At 40.3% G+C, this 19,023-nt stretch overlaps 1 protein-coding gene across 2 annotated transcripts in view; it reads left to right on the forward strand.

The window, feature by feature from the left end:
• Positions 1 to 19,023, forward strand: part of AK3 (adenylate kinase 3) — an 88,367-nt gene that overhangs the window by 52,402 nt on the left and 16,942 nt on the right. Inside the window, exon 1 of one of the 2 annotated variants that reach the window (XM_049774019.1) lies at positions 16,325 to 16,555. The exons of the other annotated variant lie outside the window; for it this stretch is intronic. Within the exon in view, the coding sequence (XP_049629976.1) occupies positions 16,405 to 16,555 (151 nt within the window). The 5' untranslated portion in view covers positions 16,325 to 16,404. Of the gene's footprint in view, positions 1 to 16,324; positions 16,556 to 19,023 lie in introns of those variants that run through there. 2 annotated transcript variants of the gene reach the window in all.

Here is a 19,023-nt window from a genome sequence, read left to right on the forward strand (position 1 = left end):
TTCTTGAGTCTTTAATATCTAATAGGCATTGAATTTTATAAAATGATTTTGTAAGATAATTTTTGAGATGATCAGGCTTTAAAAATCTGTTGAGGGGCTGGAGAGATAGTATAGCCTGTAGGGCATTTGCTTGCACATGGCCTACTATGGTTTGATCTCTGGCATCCCATAGGGTTCCTGGAGCCTACCAGAAGTAATTTCTGAACACAGAGCCAGGAGTGGCCTAAATGACCAGGTGTGTCCCCAAAACAAAAGCAAACCAAAAGATCTGTTGAGGGGACCGGAGCGTTGGTGCTAGCAGTAAGGTGTTTGCCTTGCCTGCACTAGCCTAGGACGGACTGCGGTTCCATCCCCCAGTGTCCCATATGGTCCACCAAGCCAGGAGCGATTTCTGAGCACAGAGCCAAGAGTAACTCCTAGCGTCATCGGGTATGGCCCAAAAACCAAAAAAAAAAAAAAAAAGATTTGTTGAATTTTTAAATCAGATGACTTATTGAAATATATTTCATACAACATACTGATTGGTTCAAAAGTTTTTTTTATATATTTACTGTTTACCACTATTGCAATAAACCTATTTAAGAACATTTCACAGTGGGGATGGAATACAGCAGATAAGGTGCTTGCTTTTCACATAGTCAATCTGGGTTTGTTCCAGCACCCAATATAGTCCCCCAAGCCCTGCCAGGAGTGATCCCTGGGCATAGAACCAGGAGTAAGTACTGAGCGCCATTGGATGTGGGCCCCAAACAAACAAAAGGTGGGTAGTTGGTTTTTTTTTTTCTTTAAATAAAAGAGCATTTTCAGGGGCCGGAGAGATAGCATGGAGGTAAGTCGTTTGCCTTGCATGCAGAAGGACGGTGGTTCGAATCCCCGCAACCTGAGCCTGCCAGGAGCAATTTCTGAGCATAGAGCCAGGAGTAACCCCTGTGCCAGGTGTGACCCCTCCAAAATAGAAACAAAAAAACCAAAAAACCAAAAAAGAACATTTTTAGGGCCAGAGTTATAACGCAATGGGTAGGGCATTTGTCTTGCACGTAGTCAACCTGGGACTGATCTGAGTTTGATCCCTGGCATCCCATTTAGTCCCCTGAGTCTGCCAGGAGCGATTTGTGAGTTCAGAGCCAGAGATAACCACTGAGAGCCAGAAGGTGTGGCCCAAAAAACAATAATAATAATAATAATAATAATAATAAATAAAAATGAACATTTTCATAGTTCAAAAAGAAACTCTGTATATCCTTTATTCTCTTGCTTAGCATAGTGTTTGTATATTATATTATACATATTATAGCAATATATCAACATTTTAATCCATTTTGTAATCAATTATAATTTCATTACAGAGATATATTACATTTTCTCCATCATTCATTTTTTGGAGTGCATTCAAATTATTTATACAGTTAGGTTAAATGCTATAGATGGCATATTAAAAGAACCTTCTGTGGTATATTTGTTTTTGTTTTGGGTTTTGTTTTGTTATGTTTGGGGACAGTATCTAGTGATGCCCGGGGCTTACTCCTGGCTCTGTGCTCAGGAATCACTCGTAGTGGAGCTCAGGGAATTATACAGGGTGTTAGGGATTAAACCCAGGTTGGTTGGGCCCGGAGAGATAGCACAGAGGCATTTGCCTTGCAAGCAGCTGATCCAGGACCTAAGGTGGTTGGTTCAAATCCCGGTGTCCCATATGGTCCCCCGTGCCTGCCAGGAGCTATTTCTGAGCAGACAGCCAGGAGTAACCCCTGAGCACTGCCGGGTGTGGCCCAAAAAAAAAAAAAAAAAAAAACCCAGGTTGGCCTCATGTGAAGCAAGCACTTTACTCCCTGTAGTATCTCTCCAGCCCCGTCATCTATATGTATTTTGTGTGAATGTTTTCCCTTTGTCATATGCCAAGGAGTGGAGTTGGGTGAGGTGGTAACTATGTTTAATTATCTGAGAGGTGGTCAGATTGCTTTCCAAAGTTAATTAACAATATAGAGAAATCAGAACAGTTGTTTATTTTTTCCTTTCTTTTACACTTTTTTTTTGGTTTGTTTTTGGGCCACACCCGACTGTGATCAGAGATCACTTCTGGTAGTCATAGGGAACCATATGGGATGCCAGGAATTGCACCTGGGTTAGCTATGTTCTAGGCATACACCCTATCTGTTGTGCTATAACTCCAGCCCAGTTGTTTGAATCTTTATCTTTAACATCCTCCTTACTATTTGAGTTCCTTCATCCCTTTTCTTTCTTGTTCTTCTGTCCCTTAGAGAAATCTAAAAAATTCATAGAATAACTGAGGTCCTAAAATAGTCCCACTAAAAGCCCTTTGTGTTGTGGGGTTTTTTTGTGTTGTGTTTTATTAGAATGAAAGTTCCTCTTCATTTAAAGTCACAACTGATCACTAAACTCATGAGTGTATTATATATAATTTGGTCATTGTAATCACATGATTAATATATTACATTACTGTAATTATTTCAATATTTAATATTGATATATATTAATCAGAACATATAGGGACATATATGAATAGCAACATAATATTAATATACTTGTATCTTGATAGCTAATTATATAATTATATTGATATAATTATATGTTAATGTTCTATATGATTAACATATGATATTTATATAACATGTATAATTATATCATTGTAATTATATATAATTCAAAGGTGTAATTCTAGCAGCAAAGTCCCCTCCTAAAACATTGCACTCCGTCAATATCAAAGGATCTTAGGACTCAAAAAAAACCATAAAAATATCTTAATTGGATTCATTTAGTGTAATGAATGAAGGAGTAGAATAAAGTTTGAAGGAGAAGATGAGGAGGATGAAAAAGAGTAAAGTAAAAAATAAATAAATAAAATATTTTAAAAAAAGAAAATAAAAAAAAAAAGAGTAAAGTAGGGCAAGGAAAAGATGATCACTTCATGTTCTAAACATTTCTTACTAGGAGTCTCCATTTGTAGTCCCCCAGGGGCCTGGGGCCTTCCCCTGCAATGTTCAATTTAGGAGAGGGAACCTGATCCTTTGGTGTTCTAGTCCAGCAATGATGGGGAGCTGTTTAGGTGACATTCCTGGCAGTATTAGAGGTACATATGAGGTACATATGGTGCCTATGGAATTAATCTGAGGGGTCTAGAAAGGGGTCTGAAAAAGGGGTCTGAGAGCTAAGAAGTGCTCTCTCACTTTTTGGCAGTTTAAAAATATGATTTAAATTTGACAATGACCTCATAAGGCTGGTGATTATCCTTCACCTGTTTTGTAAACAAGGCAAATGATGCTCAGAGATATTATTTTGCTCAAAACCTCTCAGACACAGCTGGAGAGATAGCACAGCAGTAGGGCATTTGCCTTGCATATGGTCAATACAGGACAGATCCAGGTTTGATCTCTCCAGCATCCCATATGGTCCCCTGACATGCCAGGAGCAATTTTTGAGTGTTGAGCCAAGAATAAGCCCTGATCGCCGCAGGGTGTGGCCCAGGTACCACCCCCCCCCAAAAAAAAAAACCCTCAGGCATGACTGCACAAATTTAAATCCTGGGGTTTAGTCAGTTTTCTAAATTTATTTTTGTGGGTGGGTCGGGGGCCATACCCGGCATCACTCATGGCTCTGTGCTGAGAAAATCACTCCTGGCAGGCTCCGGTGACCCTGGAGGATAGAACCTGGTTCTATCCTGAGTTGGAAATTTGCAAGGCAAACGCCCTGTCGCTGTGTTATTTCTCTGGCCCCAGTTTTTGAAATTTATACTGGAAGTTTATTCTCATGATTATATGATTACTCTGTTCTTAAGTCTTTGAATATAAATCTTGTTTGTTTGTGCCAGACCTGGCACTGCTCAGGCCTTACTTCAGGTGCTGTGTTCAGGGATCACTTATGGTGGTAATTTATGGTGCCAGGGATTGCCACATACTGTAAAGGAAAAATTTCCCCTGAGTTCCCTGACTGCCCTGATCACCTACCCCCCTTCACAATTGTCGGAACTTGTAGACCCAGTTACAGCTCAGCTTTCTTTCTGTTCTGACATGGTTCTAACCGGGTCATGTTAACCCTGTAGGCTCACACCTGCACCTTGCAAAAATGTGATTGAGCAAATGCCAGATATCATGTACTTTCTAAAGCAAATCAATCTACTGTAACTTTCTATTGTTTGAAATGCTATATACAGCTTGTAAGCTCATGGCTCAGGGCTGGCAGTTTCTGGCTTATGGTGGATTCTAGCGCAGCCCCTGCATATGCTTGTAAGAAAATAAGCACCCTGCTTTTGCATGATACTGTGGTCTTGGTGTCTTTGAACGGAGCATCATTCTCCTGGACTTAGTATTGGAGGTTCCACCGAGATGCTCACGCCTGTTTAGGGACATCAATGCCTCACCTCGGGGTTCTGAGAACACTGGCGCCTAGGAGGTAAAATGTGCACTTGGTGTGGGCACTGTGACTGCCCTAAGGGCCCCTGAGGGTTTTCGGTGGCGGCTGACAGACGTGTCTAGAGGGCCGCAGGTCACTGATCTGAGGGATGCCTCAGTGAGGTTTGGGAATTCCGATGACTCTCGGAAGCCCCTTCTGTAAGTATACGCTTCTGTAAATAAGTGTGGTATACATCTGTAAACTGCCCAAGAATTAGGACCTAGGTCAGACTTTGTCTGTTTGTTACTGTTTTGTGTGAGTTGTTTCTCCTTGTCTTGTGTGACTTGCTTTTATTGAGGAGCCCTAGGAAGAAGTGGCTAGAGGGGCCCTTCTCATCAGGGAGGAGGTGGGGTAAGGCCTCCTCAGCAGGGAACAGGAATCTTGGCTCCAAAGGAGGAGACTCCACTGAGCTCCAAGGATCAATGCAAGTCCTGGTCGGGCTTTCCAAATTGGGCATGAGCCCTTCGCAGCGCCTTTCAGGTTGGTTTGATTTCATTTTGATCTCATTTTTTAGTTTTGGTTTTATTTTTTGGCTTTCCACTTCTCTGGTTCATTTTCTCCTGTCTCTTTTCTTCAAACTGGAAGTTACTCAGTGAGGGAAGAATCCATCCCAGTCCTGGAGAGGTGTGGAGTTCATTGGGCATGGCCCAGAGAGCAAAAGAAATTTGTAAAAGTTTAAAGTGAGAGTGAAGACCAGTCAGTGTGAGTGGTGAAGTGCTTGGCAGAATGTGTGGGGAATTTGTGTGATAACTGATTTCTTGACTGTTATTATCTATTGCCTTTTCTCAGTCAACCATGGAGCCAGCTCAGACTGCTCAGTCCAAGGTCTCTTGCTGGCAAATTTCCTAGAGGTGCAAAAATTGGTGTTGAGTGGCAATTTCTATACTTCCTTGTTATTTTCTGTCTCATTGTGTTTTTGAATTTCAAGGCAGGCTCTGTTAGGGACAGGGCAAGGTGGTGGTCGCAAACTCTGCCTCTTTGCTGGCCAGCAGGACTTAAATTTGTCCTGGAGGGGCTGGACTTTGTGACTAAACACCTCAGCCAAAAGGTAAAAAAAATCAGAAAAATCTTGAGAGCTGCCGTCTTGTTGCTTTTGGCTGGGAAGCTAAGAAATTAGTCAGTTAAAAAATTCTTTACTGGAGCTTATCCAAGAAAGGGAAACTTACCAAACTCCCTCCCCTCCCTGGTTTACATATCGAAGAAGAAATTGGGAGTGGCTGGGAGTCCAGAAGGAAAAATTGGGTCTTTAAATCTCTTTGAGAAATTCCTCTGACTTAAAGGTTTCTTAGAATGAATAATTTGGTGGGAAATGTTGCAAATTTTTGTAATGAACTTTTGTGATGAAACTGAGTTCTAATACAGACTGAAAAATGCCACCTGCCATAAGGAATTTCACCAACTCTAAGAAATTATCAATCAGTTCAGACACAGGTTCCAACAGCATTGTAATGTGGGAATAATACAAATTTTTATATTTCTATTTCTGTTAAAATAATATTAATTTTAAGAGGCCAAAACTGTGTGAAAAATGTTGTGGTTAGCATTTTGATAATATTGTTAATCTTGTAAATGCTTAAATATTGTTGAGATAACTAAATCTAGATAACAATATGAAATTTAATGTGGTTTTAAGGTCTTAATGTAAAAATGCCTAGATTGTCTTTACTAAGTGTAATAGAGAAAAACTTGGTCCTGTCAGATAAAAGTAATTCTAGCAATTTGTTTTCTAATTGGGAAAAATTAAAGAAATAAAAGTTTTAGGTATTTGTATAAAGTGCAGACCTTTTAAAATTGAAGTAAAATTATTCATATTTAATATCTCTAAGGTTTTTATAACTTAAGTTATACTGTAGTGCTTGGATGGTTACAATACTTACCTCTCATTTGCTGAAGTTGCATCTTGTAAAGCTTAAGTAACTTGGTAACTGGAATTTAAGATATAACATGTCTGGACACTCATAAATTTGGCATTTTGATCAATAAACAGGGTATATTTGTAGTAAACTCATTTGGACCTATGATAAGTTATAAAGCAGAAAAAGAAATTGTAAAATAAATTTTTTTAAAAAAACTGCAAAATGCTATGTCTGAAAATAGTTAAAGACAAAGGACCATTTTGGATAATGTACTAAGTTGTTCAGAAACTTAAAGTAATTAAAATTGAGTGAAAAGATCAGACTTTAAGAACTATAACTCCTCTAGATTGTAAATTTAAAATACTTTTAAGAAAATTTATGTTTTGCTTTGGTCTAAAAATTTTGTCAAATCTAGCATATAGGAATTTTAACATGAAATACATATAAAGCATAGCTTTTAAAATTTGTTTAATGTTTTAATTAAAAGTCTTATCAAATATTATTTATGTAGGAGAATATGTGGTTATGCAAAATAAAAAGATATGAATTTAATACTGAAAAAAAAAACCCTCTGAAAAAGAGCAGCCAGTTAGAAAAACTGAAGGAAATTTGTAGAGTGAATTCAGAAAGGAAAAAATTTAAGAATGTGTTAAAGGAACTAAGGAGATGTACTAAGAAAAAAACTATCGGATTAAGTTGGATTATTATTGTTCTTCTTCTTATTAAAATGCCTCTAACTCAGGAATTAGCCAATGTTTTGTGTAAAAGAAGTTTGAATGTTTTAAACCATGTTATAGTGTTCATATGTTGTTGGGTGAAAATGGAATAATAATGAGGTATTATAAACACCTAAAAATATATATAAAGGTTTTAAAAGGAAATAATCAAGAATTTAAAATATTGAGGTTCAGTTTAAAGGTGTTTAAAAATATATATATACATATATAAATTGCTGGTGTCTAATATGTATTCTGCTTTAAACTGAGTCCGGAAGAATAAGAAAACTTCTGTTCTCTGTATGTAAATTTATTTGCTGCCAAGAATATTAATAAGTGTATCACAAGGAACTTTGTGAATATGATCATGGTTTAAAGAATTAAAAATATGGAAAATCTTATTGTAAAAGCCTCTAGACAATAATCAGGTTTATGATTTTCTGTGTAAAATTAAGTAACATTTGTTTTTTTCTCCCCTCCTTAGCACTTTTAGTTCCATATTTATGTCATGGCATCAGCTTGCTTTGCATACAATACAACAAATAAATTTCTTCTCTGCATGAGGAGTAACCCCATGCAAACAGGAAATCTTAAAATTAGTAAGAGGACCCCAGAGCCCTCTTTCTGGAAAATAATCAGGCTTGAGGTGGTGTGATAAGCAGGCACCTTTAGGCATCTGGCTAACAAAACCAAGAAAGGAAATTGAAGATTTCCTAGGAGTTTCTGGCACTAACTGGCCAATGCTACACTCATCCTCCACCCTCAGTCTCAAGAAAAGAGAATTCGAGGTCAGAGTCTCTTCCATACCTGAAGAGGAGTGGAACAGGCTACCTCTAGATCCTGCAGAGGGTAAGAAGACAACAGCCATCCCTGAACATCTGCCTAGTCTAAGTGACTGTGACATGACAAACCTGCTGTGTCCCCACCCTATCCTCAAAAATTCTCTGTGAGTATTGGGGGTGCCCCAAATGAAGATTTCTCCAGTAGTATTGTGTTTATGCAAAGGAAGGAGCCAAAATTTTTTCAAATATCTGGTAGGGTACAGGGTGGAGGTGGAGAGAAAAATAATTTTTATAATTAAAGTAAAGTAACCTATGTGTGGAAGCATTCTCATTAATTGTACAGGAAGAGATCATAAATTATAAATGCAAACATTAGTCTAACTAAAAATAATTCAGAGCTGTTTGTTAATAATGCTATGATGCTTTGATTTCTGTTGTTTAACTTGTGTTATCATTAATTGTTACACGCCAGGTGTAAGAGACGGTTCTCTTAGATATAGAACAAGTAAGAAACCCCCCAGGAACCTCTTCATAAGTCTTTTTCAGATACTTCTCAGAAGCCCATAGCCCGGGTGGTCAGTGGCCTGGACGGACTATCTGGGACCTCAAAGGACCCCCCCTGCATATCCATCTGACTCAACTTCCTGGACCAGGCAAAATGAAGATCACCTAATGTACCAGATGACAGCATGGGACTGTGAAACCACTGTTCAGGCATACTGGAAGCTCTCTTCCAGTTGGGACTGGATCGTGAAAACCAGATTTGTAGTGAATCACACTTTTTGAAGAGCAGCTGGGGAAGGGGGCATAAAAAGAAATGCCTTGCATTGCCCTTGAAGTTTTTAATCTGGCCTCCCATTATTGTGTGCTAATTCAGAAGCTGCCCAGAAGTGCTATATTATAATTCTGATTCCTTTAAGGCAAGGTTTAGTAGCTGCTCCACCCGGTACCCTCGAGAACTGGTTTCCCTCACCCTGGCAGTCATCCTAGGATGGGGTTAGCTGCTGAAATTAAAACAGGAACAACTGCGGCTTTAAGGGGGGACCGATCAAATCCGTCAGCTTGAAACAGCCATCAGGCAAGACCTAAGAGAAATAAAAACCTCAGTTCAAGCTGTCATAGACTCGCTAACTTCCCTGTCAGAAGTTGTGCTCCAGAATAGAAGGGGGTTAAATCTCCTCTTTGAACAGGAATGTGGGCTATGCATGGCCCTCAAAGACACTGGGGTCATACAGGCATCCATGGACATACTTAAAGAAAGGCTAGACAAAAGGGAACAGAAATCCCGGGTTCAAGACAATTGGTTTCAGTCCTGGTTCAAGCAGTCCCCCTGGCTAACAACTCTAAAGTCTGCCATTACAGGCCAGCTTGTGCTCCTGCTGCTATTACTGACTATAGGACCTTGCATCATTAATCATTTAGTTGCATTCATTCAAGAACAAGTGGAAGCAGTAAAATGAATGATTATTAGGCAGCAATATGAGGCACATAATCAAATAACCCAAGATCTCTAGGATTAGAGATCAAACAAAAGGAAAGTGGGGATGTAAAGGAAAAATTTCCCCTGAGTTCCCTGACTGCCCTGATCACCTACCCCCCTTCACAATTGTGGGAACTTGTAGACCCAGTTACAGCTCAGCTTTCTTTCTGTTCTGACATGGTTCTAACCTGGTCATGTTAAACCTGTAAGCTTACACCTGCACCTTGCAAAAATGTGATTGAGCAAATGCCAGATATCATGAACTTCCTAAAGAAATCAATCTACTGTAACTTTCTATTGTTTGAAATGCTATATACAGCTTGTAAGCTCATGGCTCAGGGCTGGCAGTTTCTGGTTATGGTGGATTCTAGCGCAGCCCCTGCATATGCTTGTAAGAAAATAAGCACCCTGCTTTTGCATGAGACTGTGGTCTTAGTGTCTTTGAACAGCGCATCATTCTCTTGGACTTAGCAATACAAGGATATCATCTTATATGCTATCTTTCTGATCTCAATGCACTTTTAATTCTGAGGCTGTACCCCAGTTAGGACATTTCTTTCCAGCGCCCAATATAGTCCACCAGCATGGGCAAGAGTGATTTCTGAGCACAGAGAAGGAAGTCACTCTTGAGTACAAAACAGGGCCTTGAACACTGCTGGGGGTGATTCCCCAACCAAACTAAACAACAAAACAAAAATCTAATTGAAGGAGTTCTATTAGCAGACTACTGAGATGTCTTGCTTCTAGAGGGAAGTTAGTGATCTTATGGGAGGTCAGTCTGAGATGGAGTAGTTTGGACTCAAAGGACAAGTGATGCCACAGGCTAGGATCAAATACTCTAAGGAAACATATTCTCTGGGTTAGATTACAATATTTGTCAACAGACAGATATGCCAAAGTTAGATAAGTGAGACTCTATGTAAAATTCTTCAGGGATAATTTTATATCATCACTTTTAGTACCAATAAAAAAGCTACTTAGATTTTTGTAACCCAAAGAACTGTTAGCAACTTCTAAAAATAGTGTCAAATGATTATACAAGCCAGGTATTTGTTTTCTTTTGTCTTTGACTTAACTTGATTTTGAAAAATAAGTAAAATAAAATGTCTTGTTCATATATTACACTTGCCTTGCATGTGTCTGGCTGTGCATGGTTCAATTCCTGTCACCCATATAGTTCTATCATTAACCTGGCCAGAAGTGATGTCTAAGGACCAAGCTAAGAATAAGTCCTAATCACTGCTGGGTGTGGGCCATAAAAATTAAATACATAAATAAATAACAGAGACAAATATTTAAAATTAAATCTTGTACCATCATCAAATAAAGTCAAAGTTTAGAGAATTCTGACATCCATCTCTGTTTCTGTCTTATTCCCTCCACCCTCTCTAGAGAGAGAGAGGTATGGGTTTCATTTTGTTTTGTTTTGTTTTGGTTTGGTTGGTTTGGGGTCATACCTAGTGATGCTCAAGGCTTATTCCTAGCTCTGTGCTCAGGGATTATTCCTGTTGGGCTCAAGGGTCCATTTGGAATGTCAAAGGTTGAACCCAGGTTGTCTGTGTGCAAGACAAGCATCCTACTTGCTGTACTATCACTCTGACTCCAGCTGGTTTGTATCCTTTAATAAAAAAAATGTATAAAGTTTGTTGTTCATTTGTTTTTGTGCTCACATCTAGCAGTGGCCAGAGTTTACACTTGGGGTCTGGCTCAGGAATCACTAGTGGCAGATCTCATAGGGGATCATAAGAGATGCTGAGCATAGAACTTGTGTTGGCTGCATGCAAGGCTATAGTAACCTGCTATACCTGCTATAGTAACTCTCAGACCCAATTTTTATTTAATTTTGATTTATATTTATCCAATCAAAAATAAATATATTTATATAATATAATAAATATATATTATATTATAATCATGTATCCCCTTTATTGAGTGTATTACCAGTTTTTGATTGCCTTTCCTCCTCATTTTTTCTCCACTGGCAATCATGTCATAGTAGTGACTAAAGATATTTTACATTTAGGCCAAAGCAATATTACAGTGGATAGGGCTCTTGCTTGCCTGTGGCCAACCTGGGTTCAATTTCCAGCTTCCTGTATGGTTCCCAAGAGCCCTCCAGAAGTGATCCCTGAGAACAGGCAGGAGTAAATCCTGAGCACAGCTGTTGTGGCCCCCAAACAAATCAAAAACAAAATAGATATTTTAGTTGTCGTTATTATTTTTTTACTTTATTTGGTTTTGGGGTCACACTGGTTACTCTTAGTGAAGTAATCTTGGTGTATTAAAATCTGTTATTGTGTAAGTAGTTACACCATGGAAGTGGCAAAAGTTATGAGTGAGGCTCTTCCTTCCACCCAAGCCAGAACACACACCAATCCTGAAATGTGGGTTAGAAATATTTTTCTAACTTTATAATTTGTCTTTCTTTAGGATGTATTTTGTATCGCAAAAATAAATTATATTCCAAATGGACCGAGGATGGTGCACAAATGCTAAAATGGACTTACTTACATGTATGAAGCCCCAAACCTTTCCAATATTGCATGAGCCAACCTCTTAGCATTATTAGTCTCCACTGCAATAAAAAGAAGATTCATTATAAGACTAAGCCATACATGTATGAGCCCTCAGATTTGATACCAGGGAACGCATACACATTGTTTTTTCAATTATTTAAACATTGTGATTATAAAGTTGTTCCTGATTGAGTTTCAGTCATTCAATGTACATCAACGTTCACCAGTGCACATTTCCCACCACCAATGACCCTAGTTTCTCTCCCAACAACCCCACATCTGCCTGTGGAGCAGGAATTTTAATCTATCTCTCTTTCTTTATCTCTCTCTCACTCTTTCTCCCTCTCTCTCCTTCTCCCTTTCTCTCTCTCTCTCTCTCTCTTTCTCCCTCTCTCTCTCCCCTTCTCTTTCTCCCTCCCTTTGTTATCCTTTTAGACACTGTAGCTTGCACTATTGTCAATGAAGGGGTACCATGCATATCACTTTATCTCCTTTCAGCACCCAATTCTTGTTCAAAGTATCAGTTCCAACTATCATTGTCATAGTGTTTCCTTTTCTACCCTCATTGCACTGCTCCACTATATGTAGCAAGCTTCTTACAAATGTCTGGTCCTCCTGGACCTTGTCTCTATTGTCTCTGGATATCATTACCATACTATCTTTTTTTCTTATACATCACAAATAAGTGAGATTATTCTTTGTTTATCCCTCTCCCTTTGACTCATTTTACTCAGCATAATACTCTCCATATCATCCATGTACAAGCAAATTTTATGACTTCATTTTTCCTAACAGCTGCCTAGTTATTTCATTATTTTATACAGTCCAAATTTAAGTATTTATTGCCTCTAAATTTTTTATGTTTGTTGTTGTTATTGTTTATTTGTTTTGTGGTCAAACCCAGTGGTGTTCAAGGTTCTGGCTTCTTTAAAAGTCCTAGAAGTGCTTTAAACACTTCTTAAATCTCTTCCTCACTCAGTTTTTTTTTGGGGGGTGGAGACTGGGCCACACCCTGCGTGCTCCTGGCTATCTGCTCAGAAATAGCCCCTGGCAGGCATGGTGGACCATAAGGGATGCTGGGATTCGAACCAACCACCTTAGGTCCTGGGTTGTCGGCTTGCAAGCAAACACCTCTGTGCTCTCTCTCCAGCCCCTCAGTTTAATTTTAAGTTGAAGAATAGTTGATATACAATACAATTTCAGACATATATTGGTTTGAAATCTGTACAGTGTGAAATGATAACAATAAGTATTTTACTATCTAATCTTAGCCATTTTTTGCTACTTTAAGTATAATATCACTCCCGGCCCTGACCATTGGCACTTTGAAAAGCTTCACCCAGTAGATAAAGTGAGTGTAGGTAGAACATTGGATGCTTTGGTGAACCATCAATACCAGCATGCTTCAAAATGAATTATTTATTTATTTATTTATTTATTTATTTATTTATTTATTTATTGGTTTTTGGATCACAACCGGCATCGCTCAGGGGTTCCTCCTGGCTCTATGCTCAGAAATTGCCCCTGACAGGCTCTGGGGACCATATGGGATGCCGGGATTCCAACCACTGTCTTTGTGCATGCAAGGCAAATGCCCTACCACTGTTCTATCTCTTCAGCCCCTTCCATGAATCTTTTGACTTCCAATTTTTTTCATTTTAATGTTTGTTTTTACAATAGCAGTTAACATGTGTATCGAGGTTCTTATTAAAGTTTGGGTAAATTGGAGCACCTTAAAAAAACAAGTTTGTGTTGCTGCCTATATTGTATACTACATCCTCAAAGCTTATTTTAAAACTGGACATTTGTATCTCTTGAACTCAATTCTGTATTCCCAACTCCACTCCTCTCTGTTATTTTTTTTAATATGTAAGCTTTGTTTGCTTTGACTTTTATGAAATGAAGTCATGTTTACAATTGGTCATATATTAATTTCAACTTTGTATTATTTTTGTTGGGAAGTAGGGCCACAAAAAGTTGTGTTTGGGGCTTACTTTTGGCTCTATACTCAAGGATCATTTCTGGCAAAGCTTGTGGAGGTCATATATTGAGGCATCCTCTGTGCAAAGCAAGCATTCTATGTGCTATATTATTATTCTGGCCCTGAACTCAGTATCACTGGAGTATATTAAATAAAGAACCAACCCATAAAAATTCCTGTTTACGGTGAAATGACTGTACTAGACTTTGTTGCCAAAAGATTTTCCCGTTTAGCAGTTCCTAACTCATTAGCAATCAACAAACTTTAGCAAAGGTTCAGTTGGTGTTTGTTTTGTTTTGTTTGTTTGTTTTTGCTTTTTGGGCCACACCTGGCATTGCTCAGGGGTTACACCTGGCTGTCTGCTCAGAAATAGGTCCTGGCAGGCACAGGGGACCATATGGGACACCCGGATTCGAACCAACCACCTTTGGTCCTGGATCTGCTGCTTGCAAGAAAAATGTCGCTGTGCTTTCTCTCAGGGCCCCAGTTGGTGTTTTTTAATTAATATGATTGCAACACTCAACTTTAGCTCTCCAATAGTAGGTTGCTTTCTCAGATATTTGTCTGAATAATATTTTTTATTTACTTATTTATTTTTTATTTTTGTTCTTTTGGGTCTTAGCGGGCGGCGCTCAGGGGTTACTCCTGGCTCTATGCTCAGAAATTGCTCCTGGCAGACTTGGAAAACCATAAGGGATGCCGGGATTCAAACCACCATCCTTCCGCATGGAAGGCAAATGCTCTTCCTCCATACTATCTCTCTGGCCCCTGAACAACATTTTTATTTTATTCATTTACTTATCTTTTTGTTTTGGGTCACAGACAGCAGCACTCAGGGGTTACTCCTGGCTCTATGCTCAGAAAGCAAGCTTTTCTACATCATCCCATTCTAAAATAATTTCTGTCTTTGAAATCCAAAATAATTTTGGAATCTCTGAGGGATATTTCGGGCATTGTTTGTTTTCACAGAGCTCTTTCTGTGGTAGTTTAGTGTTATAGCACAAATAAGTGATAATAAATGATAGCCTTTATTGAACATTTATTTACTCTGTAGTTGGTATTGTATTTTACACTCGGCCATCTATCTTCCATGACCAATTATAGGGGCCTGAGTAGGGTGTTTGCCTGGCAAGCTGTGACCCAAATTCAATCCTTGCATCCCAAATGATTGGTCCTCAGAGTCTGCCAGGAGTAACCCCTCAACACTGTCTTGGTGTGCCCCGACAGACAACAAATAAACAAACAAACAAAAACATGACTATTTTACAGATAAAATAGCTACTCTGGTGGTTGGCCTATTTCTAGTCCCTGAACTTGTCAAACACTTCGTTTTATGTCCTTTCCCCCCTTTCCTGTGATGCTCTCCCTCCATCTTCTCCTCATTCTTAGTAAAAATGACATTTCCTGTTCAACAGTCTCACTCCATATTTTCATATTTTCTATTTAGTTTTGTTCATAGCATTATTTCAGATGAATGTTTTCCTCTTTTATTTTCTCGTGACACTCCTCTGTGAGACTTTTAGCACCAAGGAACAAATTTTGTCTTCTTGGATTACACTGAGATCATCAAGCAGAGGGAAGTTTTGGAAGGAGAGGGCGGTGACTGAAAATGACCTAGGACAGTAATGGGCATCTTAGTGGTAACGAAGGTACTGTAACTGTGTACATTGAACTTTAACCAGAAACACTATCGAAGCCATATTATCTCCAGTAAATACATTAAACATTTTTTTTTGTTCACCTTGGCTTCCCTAGGTTTTCTGCACACTGTCAGCACCGACCAAGTCAGTTTTCTGGAATTTAATCCTTTCTGAAGGCAAAGGAAGGTGGCAGCTGTCACCCACATCTAAGGGTGGCAGGAGAGGGGGGTACTAAGGCTAGAGGGAGCAAAGATGGGAAGGAAAATGAAGAAGATGATAAAGCAGGTGGGAGTGTGGGGAAATGGGAGCACTTTGGGGGTTCAGGTAAGCAGAACACAAGGCCTCTCTTGGGTGCACTCCAGTGAGAATAGTGTGTGTTGGGGCTTCTGTGAAGTTAAGGGGGTGTTGTCACAAGAACTACAGATGTGCGGCAAGAGGGGGAGGCATGGAAGTCGGGGAGTTGGGCCACTTCTGGGACTGGGCAGGACAAGGCCTGGTTTGGAGTGGGGAGACCAAGGTTGCCAGGCAGCTATTTGAGGTGGGGACGATTGTTAAACTAGGGAGTCTAGAGGCTTTTGGAGGCCGCTAGGGGTAGTCCAGGCTGCGGGGTGGTGGTGCTGTTTGGGCATGGTCTATGCTGCTGGGGCAGGATCCCGCAGAGACGGGGTGCGGCTGGACTTGGGGTTGCGAGGGCGCCCAGGGGCACCGAAGAGGGGCGGGGTGGGCGTCCCTCGACCCTGAGAACCCAGTGGGTATTGCAGGGCAGCCCTGGGAAGAAAAGAGGGAGCAGCAGGGCGGCGAGCGGGGACGCTGGTACCCCGCGAGGTCGGGCCCAGGCCGGGCGCGGGGAGGGACAACCCAGTGGGCAGGGCCGGGCGCGGCGGGCGGGGCGTCCCGGCTACGGGGAACGGACGCCTCACTTCCGGGAGCTCCCGGGCGCTCGGGCCGGTGCGGTGCGGTGCGGTGCGCCAGGCCTCTGCCCCACGGTGCTCGGCCCCGGCCTGTGCCTGCTTGCTTTCTCCTTTGGCCATGGGGGTGTCCGCGAGGCTGCTGCGCGCCGTGATCATGGGGGCCCCCGGCTCGGGGAAGGGCACCGTGTCGTCGCGCATCGTGCAGCACTTTGAGCTCAAGCACCTCTCCAGCGGGGACCTGCTGCGGGACAACATGCTGCGGGGCACAGGTGGGAGCCGGGGACCTCCCCTCGCCCGGGGCGGAGGTGGTGGTCGCAGAGGCCAAAAGGGGCCCCGGGTGCGACGCAGCACCCCACCCCACCCGTCGTCTGGACTCCAAACCACTGCACCCCGCGACCTCAGGCCTCAGTGGGCAGCTTCGGGCAAGCAAATGGGGAGAGGACGAGGAGCCAGACCGGGGCAAAGTTGAGATCGGAAAAGCCTCGCCTTTGGGAGGCCAGTTCTGCCCTTTGGGTGCAGTTCCAGAGTTGGCCTTTGACCAGCTCAGAATGACTAGGTCTGGATTTATCTATTTATTTATTTATTTATTTATTTATTTATTTATTTATTTATTTATTTATTTATGTATTTATTTATGTATTTATTTATTTATTTTTGCGGGGGTGGAATGGGAGAGACTTGAACTGATTTTTAATTTTTTTTTTCTGGCTCCGACCTTTCCCCCCCAACTCTCTTGCAAGCTGAGTTGGCTGTTAGCAAATTGGCTTTAGATCTTGGCTTGCTACCCTCTACAGACTGACCAAACATGAAAGCAGTTCTTGTGGTACTGACATCTGAGAGATTGTTATTGTTTCTCATTCCCCAAATGATTTTGTCAAAATTCAGCACAAAAGCTGAGTCGGCAAACTCCCGGTTTCAAAGAGTGAAGTTTGTGTTGATTCTGTGTTACAGATTAAAATTTTTTTTTCTTTTTATCGAGACCTGTGTAAACCACAAGCCCTTCATAGTTGGATTTCAGTCATGTAGTGACAGTGAATTAGGGCCATTCCCACCACCAGTGTTGAACACCCTCCACCAAAGTTTCCAGTGTGCACCATTACAGACTTTTTTTGAAAGTTAACAAGAGGAACTATTGTAAAAATCACCACCATGCACCGTATCTCCAAGCCCAAGTGAACGAGTTTGAATCAGGGATGCACAAGAAATAATTCAGACCAAGCTGAGGATGAAATACATGTAGTCTGGCAGTCTTCTACCTAGTATGGAGCTCTCTGCCTGCCAGAACTGCTGTTTTTATTGAGTACAGAGATTATCCCTGGGTGGGGCAGTAAACATACCCAGGTTTACCAATAAAACACTCTTGGTTTACAACCAAGCTGTAAACAAACAGATACAAAGAAACCAGGGATAAACTTGGTTTTAGGTAAAATAAGATGTAACCCAACAAATTATATATATATTTATATATATATTACTCCCTCAGAAATGTTCGCCTCTAGTTTCTAAAACCAAACCTCATTTTGAAACCCCTTTGGTAAATTATAGAAGGTATGTTTGCACAATAAAAATAAGGTGGGAAACAAGATAGAAGTCTAGAAAATGATAAGCCCTCTAGATTTCTCTGCTTCATTCTGATTCTGCAAAGGTGATCAGTGCCTTGTGTTTCCTTTAGAAGTGTGTGCATGTCTATATGCGAATGTCTACGCATGTCCATGATTTTATATAAATGAATTTTTTATATCTTTTGTGTCAGTACATTTTCACTTTGTGTCACATATCTTCATATGTCCGTGTATATTCATTTTGTCTGTTGAAAATATGGAAATTCAATTCATTCTTTGTAGATTTGTATAATTCTCCGTTTGCTGAATTTATAAGAATTTATTTAAGCAGTCCCTATTGATGGACATGGAAGTGATTGTTTCTAGTGGGAGGGTGTTTTGGAATTAAATCCAAAGTGTGCTGTACCACTTGAACTACATGCCTAACTGGAGTGGGAGGTTATCACTAGGTGGTGTTGGGTCCAGAATCAAACTTCCTCCACTGCGTGGAACTCAGAAACTAGCCTTGATAATGTAATAGCAAAAGGGAAGTTTGAATTCCAGCTAGCTGTTCATGCCTGTTCAACGCAGTGGACCTTTGACAAGGACCCCGAATCAAATATTCAAGCAGTATATATAGGGTTACAATCTTAACATTCGCTTAACATTTCAAGCAGTCACCTGGTATCCTAAGCACACTTTGTAGTTATTTTGGGACTCTATGTCATGATCTTAACTTCTTATTTAATTGTTTTTGTCATCTCTGGCCATGTTGGTGGGAATGTCCTCCCCCTCGTTATTCCACATCTTGGGCCCATCTTGGTGAGAACCTCTTGTTCTAGACCCTTCTTAAAGAGGGGGTTTGACAACTGCTTATTCTCACATTACAAGCTTTTACATGCTTATTGTGGCTGGCTATAGCTTTAGGGTTTCAGGATTTAACAATCCCCTCTAACAGATGGTCTCTTTGTTTTTGTTGTTGTTGTTGTTGATTTCAAAAGTTGAATTTAAGTCAAAAGAATCACTCCAGTGATTTTTGTCTTCTCTTGGAGTTCTTTGATTTAGCACTTAGCCTGAGAAATTACCATTTTCAATTCTTTTTCCTTTTAACCTTGATCTTTCAAGAAATCCTAAGATATTTTGAAGTCAAAATTTTCCAAAGAGTAACGTGGCTTGGTATTCTAGTTCTTGACACA

This window comes from Suncus etruscus, chromosome 1, assembly GCF_024139225.1.
Source record: "Suncus etruscus isolate mSunEtr1 chromosome 1, mSunEtr1.pri.cur, whole genome shotgun sequence".
NCBI lineage: Eukaryota > Metazoa > Chordata > Mammalia > Eulipotyphla > Soricidae > Suncus > Suncus etruscus.